Raw genomic sequence first — 14,784 nt, 5'->3', positions numbered from 1 at the left:
CTCGATACAGATGGTTTTCATCACTCTGACTGCGTGGAGAACTTCTCTCTCTTTCTGTCTCCCTCTAATCTCCCCTCTCTGTTTTTGTAATTAAACATTACTTAATGTACCCGAGCTTCTAATTTGACAATTCATTAAATATGTGACGATATACGCTGCACTGTTTCACAGCTTGACAATTTTCTGTAGTTGTGAAATGATGCAGTAGAACAGATTTCTGGTGCTGCACGGTTGAGTAATGGTTAAGAACATCCCTCATTCTGGCCGTTAATTTGTGGTGTACACACACACACACACACACACACACACACACACACACACACACACACACACACACACACACACACACACACAGACTTTCATAAATCAATATTTACTAAGGAACCTTTCCCCTTTGAGTCAGAGGAAGCAAATGTGCATCCTGCTGTCTCCCCTCTGTTAACCCGCTGTCATGAGGTTGTGCTTGTATGTGTGTTTGTGTGTGTGTGTGTGTGGCTCTGTGCTTACAGTAAGTGCAAGGCGGCTCTTGTGTTTTGAGATGGGTGTTTTCTTGTTTTGTTTTAGGAGCAGTTCAGACATTCCAACATAAATGCCCATTCCTCAGGGACCGATTTGTCTTGATGATAGAGAGCTTAAGTCTTAAACACTTCAACGAGCAACACCATAAAGAAAATTGAGCCATTTAATGAAACAAATACAGTTATACAGTTTTTAATACAATCAAGTGGGAGGAGAAAAAAAGACAAAAGATACAAGAAGAGACGGTGGGAGGGATGGCTGAGGTTGCAGTGTCGGAAGGATGAATCGGCAACACCCTAGGGCTGAGTGAAGGCATGAAGACAGAGAACTAGAGAGCGATAGTGGCACTGCTTTGAATGGACAGCACTGGAGGGCAGAAAGGGGAGAAACGGGAAGAGGTGGGTGGTAGTTAGTCACAGCTCTCCAGGGCACATCAGGGCAAATGGTTCCTTACATCACTCTGACACACACAAACACAGTGCAACTGACACACATGAAGATATGCTGACACACTTCTGCCTAAGAGGATGTGGAAAAACACCTTCTTCGGAAAAGAGGGGGGGGACAGAGGGGGAGGGAAGAGGAACAAAGAATGGAACGACGCGATGGTCAGGGTTTGGAGCTAAAATAGGTTTTGAATGAGTTAGGAGGAATTCAATCACGTAGAGACACACGTAAACGCAGATACTCAAGCATGCTGTATGTGCGCCAGGTAGACGTCTCAGGTAGAGGAAATCAGACCTGACAGCTTGGCAAAGGGAGAAAGTGCAGAGAGTGGCCGGCATTGTGCTTCTCTTTCATCAAAATTGAAAAAGTTCAATTGCATGTTGTTTGAAACGACATTTGCACACATACGTTTTGCATGTAACCTTGAAAGGTGTATTAGCTTTCTGAGTGAGTTGTTTTTGTACCGTCAAGATGTCATTGTATGACCATGTGTGCATGACGAACATCTGATCATCTCTATTTCTCCCTCGTAGGCGCTCCAGGCAGCCAGACAGTTCCTCCTCCAGCAGGCCTCCGGACTCAACTCCCCTGGCAGCAACGAGGTCAAACAGAGTCCTGTGCAGGTCAGAATGCTCACACTCAAAGGCACATACACACACATACGCACATGTACAACGCTATTGTTGCTTTGCCAGAATCTGTATTATATTAGCTCCTTGGCCGCTGCAGGTTTGTCTTCACCGTCCTGCCACGTCAACTATGCAGTGTGATATAGGCACATACTTTTCGCTCACCTTCTCTCACTCTGTCTGCGTCTGCCTGTCTCTCTCACTCTCCGTGAGTGCATGTGTGTGATTGTGTGTGTGTGTGTGAATGAGGCCTTTGTAGTGATTGGGTAGTGAGCTGTTTTCAGAGTTGAATTCCACAGTAAGCAGAGAGAGAGTGGGGTTAGCTGGAGTGCAGGATCCCCACTGAAAGACACTTGAGGAGGGCACACACACACACACACACACACACACACGCACACACATAACATATACACATTTTTACTATTACTGTATGTCTGTAAATATCACACAAGGCATTACTTCGGGCAGATCTTGAAAATGATGCGATGTGCAGAGCACATACAGACGTGTGATTTGTAGCTATGTTTCATATCAATAAAGTGGGGCCATGGGTCTACTAGAGCAGCAAGCTGTCTGGCTATTGCACTGCTCTTCTCATTAACATGCCACATGATAAACAGGCAGCTGGACCGTCACAGTATGGGAAATGAAGAAAGACATGGAAGAGAGAGAAAGGTGGATTTAAGTTAGAGGCAGAGACGGGATTAGATTTCATTTGCAGTGTCTGAAGTAAGGTTGCTCGTGGGGATAACGGGAAACTTTTCACGTTTAAAGATGATACTTCTGTGTAAGGCCATCGAGATAAAAGACAATTATTTACTTTGTTTTACAGTGACGTGCTGGAACATTTACATTTCATGCTTCGTGGAAACATTTTCATTTGTTCTCATAAATATTTGGTGTTGGGTCATGTTTTTCCAGGAAAACTCCTCTGGCGCAAAGAAACTGCCTTTTATGTTTCCAGCAGCAGCAAGAGAGGTTTGTTTGGAATAAACAGAGGAAGAGCTGGGTGTTTAGTATTAACAGCAATGGCCCCCATGACGGAGCAGAAAAAGAAAAATGAATCACATACTCAACTGAAACGGGATCAGTAGAAAGACCAAAGAAAAAGATTTGTCTGTGTCGGCCACACAGTTTAATTGCCAAGTGACCTCCTGAAAGTGCAAAAATGCAGCAGAATTAATGACTGCTTATTACCGAAGATGTCAAAAATGAAATAAAATTTAAAACTGGGAAGATCTTGCGGATTACACTTTAATCAAAACCTGAATTGGAATCAGAATCACTTTATTTACTTTGGATAGAAACTGGCAGTTGTAGAAATTACATGGTGACTTTTAAGGCCTATGAAGATAAGATAAATACTATTTCACATCAGATCTGTATTGTTAAATTATTCTTAAGTTATAAAATTGCATTTATACTGAAAGTCAACACTTTTTTTTTGCATGTGACCTAAATTGACACTAATACATGTATTGCAGTAGTTCAGCCACTCACCCAAACTTGCCTTCCTTCCTTTTTCAGATCGATACACGTAGTTGAAATTCAAATAGGCCGCTATGTGTCCTCAGACCCTCCTTCTGACCTGAGTCAAACATGTGTCAGAAACTACTCTGATTTAGGGTTTCTGTTAGGAAATGGGACTTTAATTAAATGTCACTGTTAAAACAGATTTTCTCACCCTGACTGATCTTGAAAGCAGGTAAAGAAATAGAGAGTGGAGAAGTAAGAGAAAGCCGCCAGAGGGAAGTAAAACTGAAACTTAACCTGTGACGTAAATGATGTTGTTTAGCGATGAATTGTAAGGAATTGTGATCACTGACAAGGGATTCTCACATGAAATAGGTCTGTTGACCTGCCTTATACTTGCATCTCTTACCAGACTGGAGTATTACCTTCCACTGCTTTCCTTCTCTCTTCATCTTTTATGCACACACACACAGAGAGACACACACACACACACCACTCTCCCCCACCTCTACTCTCTCCATCTCTGTCTTGTTTGTCTTGTTTGTTGGTGCCTGGCCTGGCTCGCCTCTCTGTACTCTCCAGGGCATCCGTGCAACATCTCTGTTGTCTGAGCTGTCAGTTCACATGGCCTTACACATCCTGCCAACTCACACACACACACACACACACACACACTTGGATTTACATTTGTGTGTGTGTGTGTCTGTACTCAGATCCTTGCAGTTACAAACACAAACACCAAAGCACAAAGTGTTTTTTGTGTACCTGTGTGTAGCAGCAGCAGCAGCAGCGCTGACCTTGTTTACTAGACCTCACAACAAACCTGACTATTAAGGTGATAAATAGAAATCTCATAATTACTATAATTTCCAGCTTTATAATCATTTCTGAATTTCAGCACTCAGTTGCTGTAACTTAAGCAATCACTCACCCACAGAGAGGGTTAGTGAGTGATGGAATGAGTGGAGCCAGACATTTAATCTGGTCCTTTCTAAAGGTGGCACTAAGCAACTGTACAGTGGCAGGGTGGCTCACATCAGGCACAAAATGGCCGTCCTCAGGTTGGTTCCTGCTGGGCTGCTCTCACACATGCAAATGAGCCTCAGCCAATAATGAGATCTTTAGGAGCTCGATAATTAGATTTTTCCCTTCTCTCTGAGGGAGAACGACAGAGGCAGACAGGGAGAGCGGGAAGACTTCTATTCGTGTCTTGACTTCTCTGGAGAAGCCTTGGTCTGCGCTGACAAGCCCCCTCCTCCTACACCCCCACCCCCGCCTCGTGCTCCCCTCCACCCCTTCTCCATCATATTTCTCTTCTTTTCTTTATTTATAATAGAGGGGAGGATCTGAGCTGAGAGCAAAAGAAACTCTGAGATTATATCTGCTTTTTGATTGGTTGTTCAGAGATGGTCTCTGTGTTTGGCTGGCTGTGTGAGATGGTATCAATCCTTTCTGTGTGCGTATGTGTGTGTGTGTGTGTGTCACTGTCAAGTGTCACATTCAGGAGAAACTCGACAATAGCTCAAGTCTCTAGACAGGCAATTGCAGGAAAAATTGATTGTGTGCAGCAAAATTGCAGCTACAATTGCTGAAAAGCACAATAATCCAAATAGTGTGAGTGATTATTTAGGAGTTTGATGAATCAAGACCAAAGAGGCGTTTTAATTTGACGTTCAAATTTTTTTTTTTTTACACAGATAGAAATAATACTTAATACTGTTGGTAGATAATGATAACACTTAAAATGACAGTCTGGAAACAGGAGAAAATTGCACTTTTAAGGTGATATGTTACGCAAATTGTTATGTGTTTGGTCTTGTTGGTCTGTCACTCACTATACTATCACATCTATTACATAAACTACAATTTTAAGGTTACTCACTGCTTACTAAAGACATGGAATATTACAGAACAAATTGGGAATCGACAATAAAGGGGTTAGAGATTCACATTGATCACAGCTTTGAATCCTGTTCTGGCTTGGAAAGTTGATAGTAGTAACTCTACGTCTATGTGCATAAATCTTTGGCCAAACCGAGGAGCCTCCAGGTCTGAATTAGCAGTGGGCATTGTGGAAAGCATACAAGTCAGTCTTTCACTTGAAAGATATCCTTACCCTCTGTGGTATTTGGATAGTTTCACACTAGGTGTGTGTTTGTTGTAGGTATTGGACATAATTGGCCACAGTTAGCTTAATTGGTTGTGGCACGTGTGCTACTGAGTGAATTAGTGGGCACACAGTTGGCAGACTGAGTGGCAATGGGCGGATTACCCAGCATGATACGTAGCATGCCTCCATGACCTGCCACACGTTCTCTACAATGGACACACTTGGCACACGCTCATACACTGGGTGGGCACAAGCAGACACATATACACCCACTTGGCAGACACACGCCTGGCACACTTAACACACTGCCACTTGGCATGCACACATACAGATTAACGCACTTGCTTGGCTGTGGCCCATACGTATGTAATTGAATAGCGCGGTGTCCTGTTTTCATGTATTATTGAGGAGCTCGTTTAATTAGGAAAAAAATGAAAAGACTCATTAGAGATATGTTAATTAGCTTGCCTCTCTGCTCTCTGGAGAGGGCTGGCACCAGCACAGTGGGATGGAGAAAGAGAGGGAGCCACACAGGAACGACAGGATGAAGAAACTGAGTCATGTCAGTCTTAAAGCAGAGATTTTATTTTAGTGAAAATACTTCATCTTACAACCCTAATTCGCCAGTTTTCTATATGTGGCTAAATTGTTTTCTGACCCTCCCCAGCTGCCTTATTTGAACCACTACAGATTTGTGAAAAAACTACCAAACATAAGGATTCTGAGGCAGGGTTCAAAGTCTTTTAACTAATCAACAAAAGTATGTGGAAAGATGAGTGTTTTGCCCCCCAGAGTCTGTGGTGCTGAAGCGGTTCCTTCTCTCGTTCTCTTTTATTTCCTTTCAAAGTGTTTTTCCCAAAGCACTCCTTTTGTCCACTCAATGAAAGTGCTTAGTTGGCAGTTTCTCTTATTTGATGTGGAGGGAATTGGGGCTGTGTGTGCATGCACGTGTGTGTAGGTTTGTGTGTGTGTGTGTGTGTGTGTGTGTGTGTGTGTGTGTTGGGGGGTAGTATAGGGTCCTGACAGTTTGTGAAGAGCGTATGGGTGGAGGTTGAGCAGCCAGTAGAATGGGTTTGGCTCTGGGCAGAGGGGTGGACAGACAGAGGGGAAGGATGGAGAGGAGAGGTTTGGGTCTGGCCACTGAAGTGTGAAACTCTTATTTTGTGATTTGAAACATGAGTGAAATCAGTAATGAAATATGGTCGATAACGGCCTCTCACACTTCCCAATGAAATGCCCTGAGTGTGTGTGTGTCTGTGTGTGTGTGTTTCTGGAAATGTGTTGTCATTTTTATTCTGAAGCACTGGGGCGTTAGATGGAGGGAGGGGGCGGACGAGGGGAGAAGAAGGGAGGGAGGGAGAGAGGGGGGAAGAAGAGGAGGATTTTCCACTTGAACTTACTGGTCTTTCACCGTCCTCTCTGAAGTTTTTTTTTTTGTTTTTCATTTGTCTTGCCCCTGTCAGAGAGAGCTGAGTATTATGCACTTCCACACGCACAGTGTATGTGCATAATCGTGTGTGTCTACGTGAGCATAGAACAAGGCCCAGCTCAGCAGTGGGCCAGTTGAGATCCCAACTCCCTGTTCCCAGCAGCCTGCCTTCCTCTGTGGGCTCAGGTCCCTCTACTGTCCTCACACCTCTTCCATTTCATCTGTTCATTCATCCTTACATGCATGCATCCACACAACCAGTCATCCGTCCACCAACAGTCATTTCACCCCCTCTGTGCTCATCTTATCTCCAATTCAGTTTGTTCTTAGAGAACCACCGTGTAATGTTATGATCTGTCATATTTGATATAAATATGTAAAAACTATCTTATGCCTGCCAGCTGTGAGCAATTGTCATAACAAACAATGTAATAAACTGCACTAGCTGCTCACTTCTACAAGTTCACAATTAAAACAATTCACTGCAGCAACAATACATCTGTCGGATTAAATTTACGTAGACCTCTCAAACTAAAAAAAAACTTCACCTTGAAAAATATGCCAAATGCTATGTATTCATTATTTTAACAGAAAATATTTAGTGCAAACTTCAAATGAATTGTATTAGATTGTAAAAAAAAAAACTCTAACAAGCAAATGCAAATAAATGTTTCTAACTTACTTTATTGAACAGAGAGAATATGCCATCAGCTGTGCAGAATTATTTGCAGTTCACCAAATAGTTAATAAAAGTACTGCAGTCTGTTATTGGCATACAGTATACATAAACTCTAGCCGCTTGTACAAAAATAGCTGTGATGTGAAGGCATTGACTAATAGATAGAAGCATACACATAAATATTTAATAAAAGCTCCTTTGGCACATTGGGATTTGTTTTGGCACCAGCCTACACACACATATATTGTTCGTTGACTCAGACAGAAATATTACTCAGCAAAAAGTTTGAGGCGGTAAGATGCCTGTATCATCCCCAACCCCACCTGGCTTCGCTCATCAGTTCCCCCCAGAGTAATGTGGCCCCTGGCCCCGCCGCAGATTAGCTGGAGGAGGGGTACTCACCACACACAATGGGGCCCTTTTACTTCCAGTGGAGGCCTGGCCCTGAGCTCCAAACAACGCTCTCAGCACAGTAGGCGCTCCTTCTATTTCTCTTTTTCACTCAAATGCTTTTCTATTTCACTCCTCTGCTTCTCTCTTTCTAGCCTCCATGCTCCCCCCCCACCACCACCCCACCGCCCCTCCACCCCTACCCCATGCTCTCCTCTCATTTCTTGGCATGATGAGCACAGCCAGGCTGTTTACCTGGAGCGACTGAAAGAGGGACAGAGCGATAGTGATGATAGCTGATGAATAAACAAATCCTGAACCAAAAAGAAGGAGGGGAGTTCACCACACGCCATTAAAGCCTTTACACACCAAGAGACGGCGCAGAGCTGACCGTACCCTAAATGCTTATCCCCCAGCCACTGTGCAGTGGCAGAAGAGGGTCATGCAGTTGCCATGTGCATGAATAAGCACAGATTTCTCCCTTTTCTGCCTCTGCTGCTAATGTGTCAAACTTGCCTCTGTCCAATCAGAAGAGGAGATATTTGTGGCAATAGTGACATTCAAAAAAATTATAAAACTAAAAATTGTGCCAGAGAAACTACAATGGTAATATTTTATGGAGTGAACAAAAGATCCAAAGTCAGAGCACAGTTTTTATGCTCATCTAGGTATGTGTGTGTGTGCGTGTGTGTGTGTGAGTGTGTGTGTGACAGGAAGAGAGACAGAGGCAGGCGTCCCTTCCAGGGTGAGGTGGTAATGCTCAGTGACAAGGATAAACAGCACTGGGGTTTGCTCCTACCAGGAGAGGGGGATGAGGAGGAGGAGGAGGAGGAGGGAGAAGAGGAGGAGGAGGAGGAGGTCTGTGTCAGCCCCTCTCTCTTCCTCCTGCTTTCTCTTCTGTCATTTTTTCAATTATCCCTCTCTCCTGCGTGTCCCCATAGACCCAGAGGCAAGGCCCGCATCGTTTAGACTGAGAGCCTGTTTAGATTCTGATTATAGCCTCCTTTCTTCTCACCACTCACGGCCGTCACACACACACACACACACACACATAGAAAGCTACACACCACGCACTAGCTGTACATTTTGGTTCCAGCATGAGGTGAATAACTGTAGCAGTAAATTTATTTGCTTGTGAAGCTGAAAGGAGAGTTGAGGGTACAGTGGCCGTTGGTCTTTTATGAAACTGCCACATGGTTTATGCCTTTTCTCTGAATTACTGTCAAAAGGTTGCCCCCGAAACAGTAGTGACCAAAACATTTTTGAGGTTACTTTATTTGTTACTTTATTTTAAATGTGATAATTTGGTGTGCATGAGCATACATTAAGTAGTGGTTAAGGGTGTTGTGTTTTTAGTGTATTTTTGTGGTCTGAGACCTCAATTAGAGGCAATACGAAGGTGTGAAATCCAAAGTTCACTCCTAAATTAGAGAAGATGCAGTCATTTAACCAGCCTGTCTCTATATAAACACGGTGCTGAGCTGCAATGGGTCTATTCCCCTGGCTGCACGCTGGTTTAATATCAGATAGCCCTCCATCCTCTCTTCCTGAGGTTTCATCTGAAATGGAAAGTGGGGCTTTCCTCCTCGTTAGAATGAAAAGTCATCAAGGGAGGAGAGGAGAGAGGGATGGAGCCTCATTGAAATGCAAGCTACATCCCCTTCTTTCTCTCTCTTCACTCCTCTGGGACTCCATGCCTCTCTCCTCCTTCTCCCTCCCATCTTTAGGGCACTCCCTCGCTCCCTCTCTTCCTTTGTTAATCAGTTAAACTCCCTCTTCAAACAACCCCTCTAATTACTCCTCCACTCTCTGTAAACGACAAGGCTGTCTCTCGCTTCTCTGTTCCTCCCTCCTCCGCTCCCTCCCCCAGCTCCCTCTTCCCAAGACAGGGGTTGACCTCTGTCAGCCACCGACCCCTGAGCAGTGCATATGTCTGCCTGTGTGTGTGTGTGCGCATGTATGTCTGACTCTTGCATTTAAATGATGGGAGGGACATCCCAAAAAAATATTACAATTATTAGTGGTTTAACTTTTGTCAAACATCTACTGTGCTGGATTGTGTGATTGTTCCCCCACATTTCTGTGTGTTTTCAGTGCCGCAGCCATTGCTTCAAGCTCTACGCCACACTTTCTCCTTCCAACAATCTGCTGGGTCAGGTTCATCTCTCTTTCTCTCTCGCTTTTCATACACACATCTCTGTATTTTTCAGCCATTAAGTCCTCTCTCACTCCCTATCTTCCTTCCTTCCTTCCTTTCTTCCACTGTGTGGACTGTATCCTTCCTTCTCCCCTCTCTCTCTCTCCTCGCCTCTCCACTCACTTCCCCCCAGCTTCACCTCTCCCCCAATAATCTACCACGCATCTCTCGCTTTTAAATTAACATGCAACATGAAAAAAATGGGACGACAGCGGGAAAAAAATTAAATGCATTTAATAAATGGCTGACTTCAAATCGCCCGGCTTTTCAGACTTTCCCTATTCACAATCCAATGAAAGGGGAGAAATCATTCACCGGGAGAGACAAAGCCGAATGAAAATATAATTCCGCATTGTGAGGCGCTTTTGTCCTGGCCCGTCAAATCGCTAATGGCGAGGCTTTTGTTTTGTGGCGGCGCTCTCAGGCTGGCGGTGTCGTATGGCGGTGGCAACGCATGCCCCATAATCACCACGCTTTGTGATATTAGATTATAGGGGCAATTAATGGCGTCAAACCTTAACTACTCAGCATTCAGCCTGCCACACACATATTCAGCCTTAAACACATGCATGCGCGCACGTTTACGCACACACATGCGCACCCACATGCACACACTCACATACAGTACAGTATATCAGAACTTGGACACACGCGCATTCGGTTCTGGCGTCAGAGCGTCAGCCAACGCACAGAAAGGTGCTATAACTCCAGTAATTATTACGCCTGTGACTTGGAAATGTCAATGGCGGTGTGTATAAAATAGAATGTATGAGTTGTCAGGAAGGAAGAATGGGATGCACAAGAGCAATTAATTACAGCTTTTCATTTGGTAGCTTAGACTGACAAGGCCCGGCGGCGGGGGCAAGCTGGCATGACGCCAAGCGGCACCCATCACCACCCCCACCTTACTCAGTACAGCCCACCACCCCATCCCCTCTGCCTGTTCCTTTACCAACTGTCACAACACCACCCTTCCACTGCCTCACCCCACTCTGACTCTGTCTTTTCTTCTTCTTTTTCTACTTCTTCTTCTTCTTCTTTCTTCTGTTCAAACACACACACTCTTGCACTACAGCTCTTTCATTTACATACGTTAACGCACCCCTCCTCTACTTGCCTAGCCCAGACTAACATCTGCCCAACCCTCTCCAACCTTTTCTCCATCCCCTCGCTGTTTCACGTGGCCACCGACAGATACACACACACAGAAAAAGAGACAGAGAGGGATGGAAGAAGGGAGGAGGGGGAGGGAGGGGGAGACAGGGGCCAGGTTGGAAAGAGGGTGTTAGTATTTATGGCCAATCTTGTTTACAAAGTCAAATCAGCTCTTTACAGATTTAATTTACCAGTGACAGCTCGTCCCCCTCTCTTGCTCTCTATCACACAATTCCCTCTCACATCACCCTCCCTACCTGCCATCCCCTCAGGTGGTGAGTAGATAGACTGCTCTGAAGAGAGCCCCACACACACTTGCACTTGTCCCTGCCCACACACACAAGCCCACACACAGACGAACACGCACGCACAGTTTGACCATGAGAGAGATTGATATTTCACCACGGACTGAATATAGATAAATGGCCAATTTCAGACGTGATAACTCACCCTTGTATTTCTCCGTAAAACAGCCATCACTTCTTAACAGACAGGATTATTTGTATTGAGAAGGCTGTGCAGCTTATTGATGTGCAGGCAGTGAAGGAAGGGGAATGAGATTGAGTCAGAGACCCATCTCCCTCCTCTTCTCTCCCTAAATATCTCTGCGTCTGAACGGCTCTGTCTCTTTATCCCGCTTATTGTTTTCTTAAACCTTAAGTCAGTTAATAAACACAAAAGCTCTTCGTCAGCAGGATTGTCTGTGTGGTTTTTCATACATTCAGTCTGCATTTATGCGTGTACGCGAGTGTCTCAGTTTCTCATTGATGTGGTTAGTTTGTCTTTAGTTTTGCAGTGTTGGTAATCAGATTAGCATCTCTGCCCATCTCTGTGTACAATACATGTGCATTGAAAGTGCTTGCACAACACATCCGCAATAATCATCACATTCTTTTCTCTGTCTCTCTCTCTCTCTCTCCCTCTCTCTCTCTGTCTTTGCCTGCCTACAGCTCTATCTGATCAGATGTCTATCTCATCAGATAGCCACGCTGTTGTTCCTTTCTTCTTAGCGGGGCTTGACTGTGTAGAAAGAGAATCGGAGGCAGTCCTAATCATGTGTTTATGGAAGCAGATAAGATTTTATATCTTTTAGGAAGATTGCACATCTGTCCTTTTATCTGCATGTTGTTACAGAAATTGCCGGGTTTTTTTATGTGTGTGTATGTGTTTTTAACAATGCCAGCTTTGTGGAGGAAAGTGTCAACAACATGTGTGTGTGTGTCATGGAGTGTCTGTCTGTGTATCTCTGTTATCTCTGTGGGATGTTGCTAGCTTTTCTTAGCAGTGACTGACAACAGAGAATGAGAGTCAACACATCCCTCTAACTTTACCTGTCCATACCAGCATACTGTACAACCTCCATTTAGATTGTTTGTTTTGAGTTGAGCATTTAGTTGCAAGCACAGTCATGCTTGAAGCTAGCTGTGCTGGCTGGGCCTTCTCAGACAAAGCTTAACCCATTGATTGAGTTGTCCTACTTTTGCAAGCTAGTATCTAAGTGTGAATAATCTAATCTGTGTGTACGCATCCATGTGCTGTTTTTAGGTGCCTGTGTCCATGGCTATGATGAGTCCACAGATGATCACTCCTCAGCAGATGCAGCAGATCCTGTCTCCGCCACAGCTCCAGGCCCTGCTGCAGCAACAGCAGGCGCTAATGCTACAGCAGGTAAAACACACACACATTCACAAACACAAACTGGTTGGACCAAGTCCCAGGCCGGCATGTTTGGATGTGTCTGTTTTAGTAGGTGCTGACACATACTAGGCGTGATTGTATCTTATTCAATGCTCGGAGATCTTTGAAGATAAACACACATCCACTTATACACACATTGTCATTTTGAGTACCTCCTCTTTTGCATTGTTAGGAGAATATGCATGCTCCAGCCTGCAGGCACACACGTGCACACCTATACACACGTACATACACACTTGAAGGCTTTTAGCATCAGTGAGTGAATCATAGTGATTCAGGAGTGTGTGTTGATGCCTGGCAGGTGATGGTGAGGGGTTGCCATGTCGACACAAACCAATAAACACTCTTCATCTGCAACAGATCTGTCAAAAACTCAGCCACACCAACCTGTGACCTCCTACCTACACATGCGAAAACACACACACAACCTTGTAAAGGCTGTAAAGAGCAATATTAGCGGAGTAGAAATAGAGTAATTGCAGCATAGGGGACGTCTAGAAAACACTTACATACACACACAGGAAAGGCCAGAGCAGACCATAGATTTAATAAGGAACGGTAGCTTTAGGCGAGTATAAATTGCAGTGGGAAGATCTGACAACATGTATCATAATGGAAATGTGAAATGTGCTGGCTTTCTGGGAACAGACATGCAGATGGCTAAGAACCTCTTCACCAGCTTTTTTCTGTCTAACGAGGAAAAGGAGACGGAGGGGAAGGGGGCTGATAATGCACACTCACTCACTCACACACACACACACACACACACACACTCCCACTATTAAAACCACTGAGTTTAACATTGCTCTCCCACTTAATTAACCACAGTATGGACTTGCTCTTAGTGTATATCTGCAAATCAGGCACTTTTACTCACACACACACACACAGAACAGAACAATCAACCAACATATCACTCACTGAAGCATTAAATTTCATATCCCCATGGCAATACAGCATTGTGTAAGAGTGTGTAAGTAAGGTTCACGGCTCACTGCTACACAGCAGTTGTGTGTTTGTACGGGCACTCATTTGTGGCTTTGCATGTGTGTTTGTGTGCGTGTGTGTGTGTGTGTGTTTTAACCTTTAAGTTTTCTCTAACCTTTACTTATGCTACAACTGCTCTGCCTTTTTTTCTTGGTGTACTCACTAAAGTCAAGGTCATGGTAATAGGCTGGAGAGGTGAGTGCCTCACTTAAACATACTCTTAATGCACAGAGCCACTGAATCAAATCATTAAAAAGACCTTAATTATCACTTAATTATTCCCTCAACTCACCGCTCTCCAGCCAAGTGTGTGTGTATGTGTGTGTGTATGTGTGCTTGCATATGCATTTGTCTGTGTGATGAGGAGGCGATCAGGGCTAGTGACGCGGAAAAGAGAGATTAACTCCGCCTAAGGAGCGATAAAGGAGAGGAAAGACAGATGGAAAAGAAAGAGCAGCAAGAAGGAATGAGTCCTGCATTTAGAATAAATTAAGGACAAGAAGGAGCGTCATTGTACAAAAGCACAGTAAATTATGCAAAATTTAAAATATGACTGGGATAAGATTGAAACTGGAAATGTAAAACAGCTTTGCACAAGAAGAGCAGGACCATTATGTTACGCAGGGCGTGTGGTGAGGATGGGCAGTGGTGTGTAGTCTGCTCACTGCAGGGTCAGATGGATGAGAGACTGAAACAACTGCTACGCTGTGAAGTCATTCTCTGCTGAAAAGCCTCTTTGAACATTTGACGCACCATGAAACAAAGACAAACTGCAGACGGACACATGTACAAGCTGTTCTCAAGAGGATACCCCCCCCCTCACACACACACGCAAACACACACTGTGGTCAGTGTGAGTTTTCCTGTGCTCTCCTCTCAGCAAGATTATAATCTTAATGGAGCTTCCTGAGTAAATTAGTGATTAGTAACTCAAACAAACAGACAAGCTGTGGCTAGTCAGAGGACACTGTGTGCGTGTGTATTTGTGTGAGTGTATGCGAACCATGAATTAATGTGTTTGCGTTTCCATAAATTAGGCTGTAATGCTAAATCCTGTAGTTTAAAGTTACT

The 14,784-nt window shown here is 44.2% G+C and overlaps 1 protein-coding gene across 4 annotated transcripts in view; it reads left to right on the top strand.

The window, feature by feature from the left end:
- The window catches only part of foxp4 (forkhead box P4), a 141,038-nt gene that overhangs the window by 96,223 nt on the left and 30,031 nt on the right, over positions 1–14,784 (top strand). For all 4 annotated transcript variants that reach the window (XM_070852098.1, XM_070852114.1, XM_070852106.1 and 1 more), the window contains 2 exons: positions 1,500–1,589; positions 12,574–12,696. In XM_070852098.1, coding sequence (XP_070708199.1) covers positions 1,500–1,589; positions 12,574–12,696 — 213 coding nt within the window. The remainder of the gene's footprint in view (positions 1–1,499; positions 1,590–12,573; positions 12,697–14,784) is intronic.

The sequence above is a fragment of the Pempheris klunzingeri genome, chromosome 2 (genome assembly GCF_042242105.1).
Source record: "Pempheris klunzingeri isolate RE-2024b chromosome 2, fPemKlu1.hap1, whole genome shotgun sequence".
Lineage (NCBI taxonomy): Eukaryota > Metazoa > Chordata > Actinopteri > Acropomatiformes > Pempheridae > Pempheris > Pempheris klunzingeri.
The sequence above is the reverse complement of the archived record's forward strand: the minus strand, read 5'-3'. Positions and strand labels throughout refer to the sequence as shown.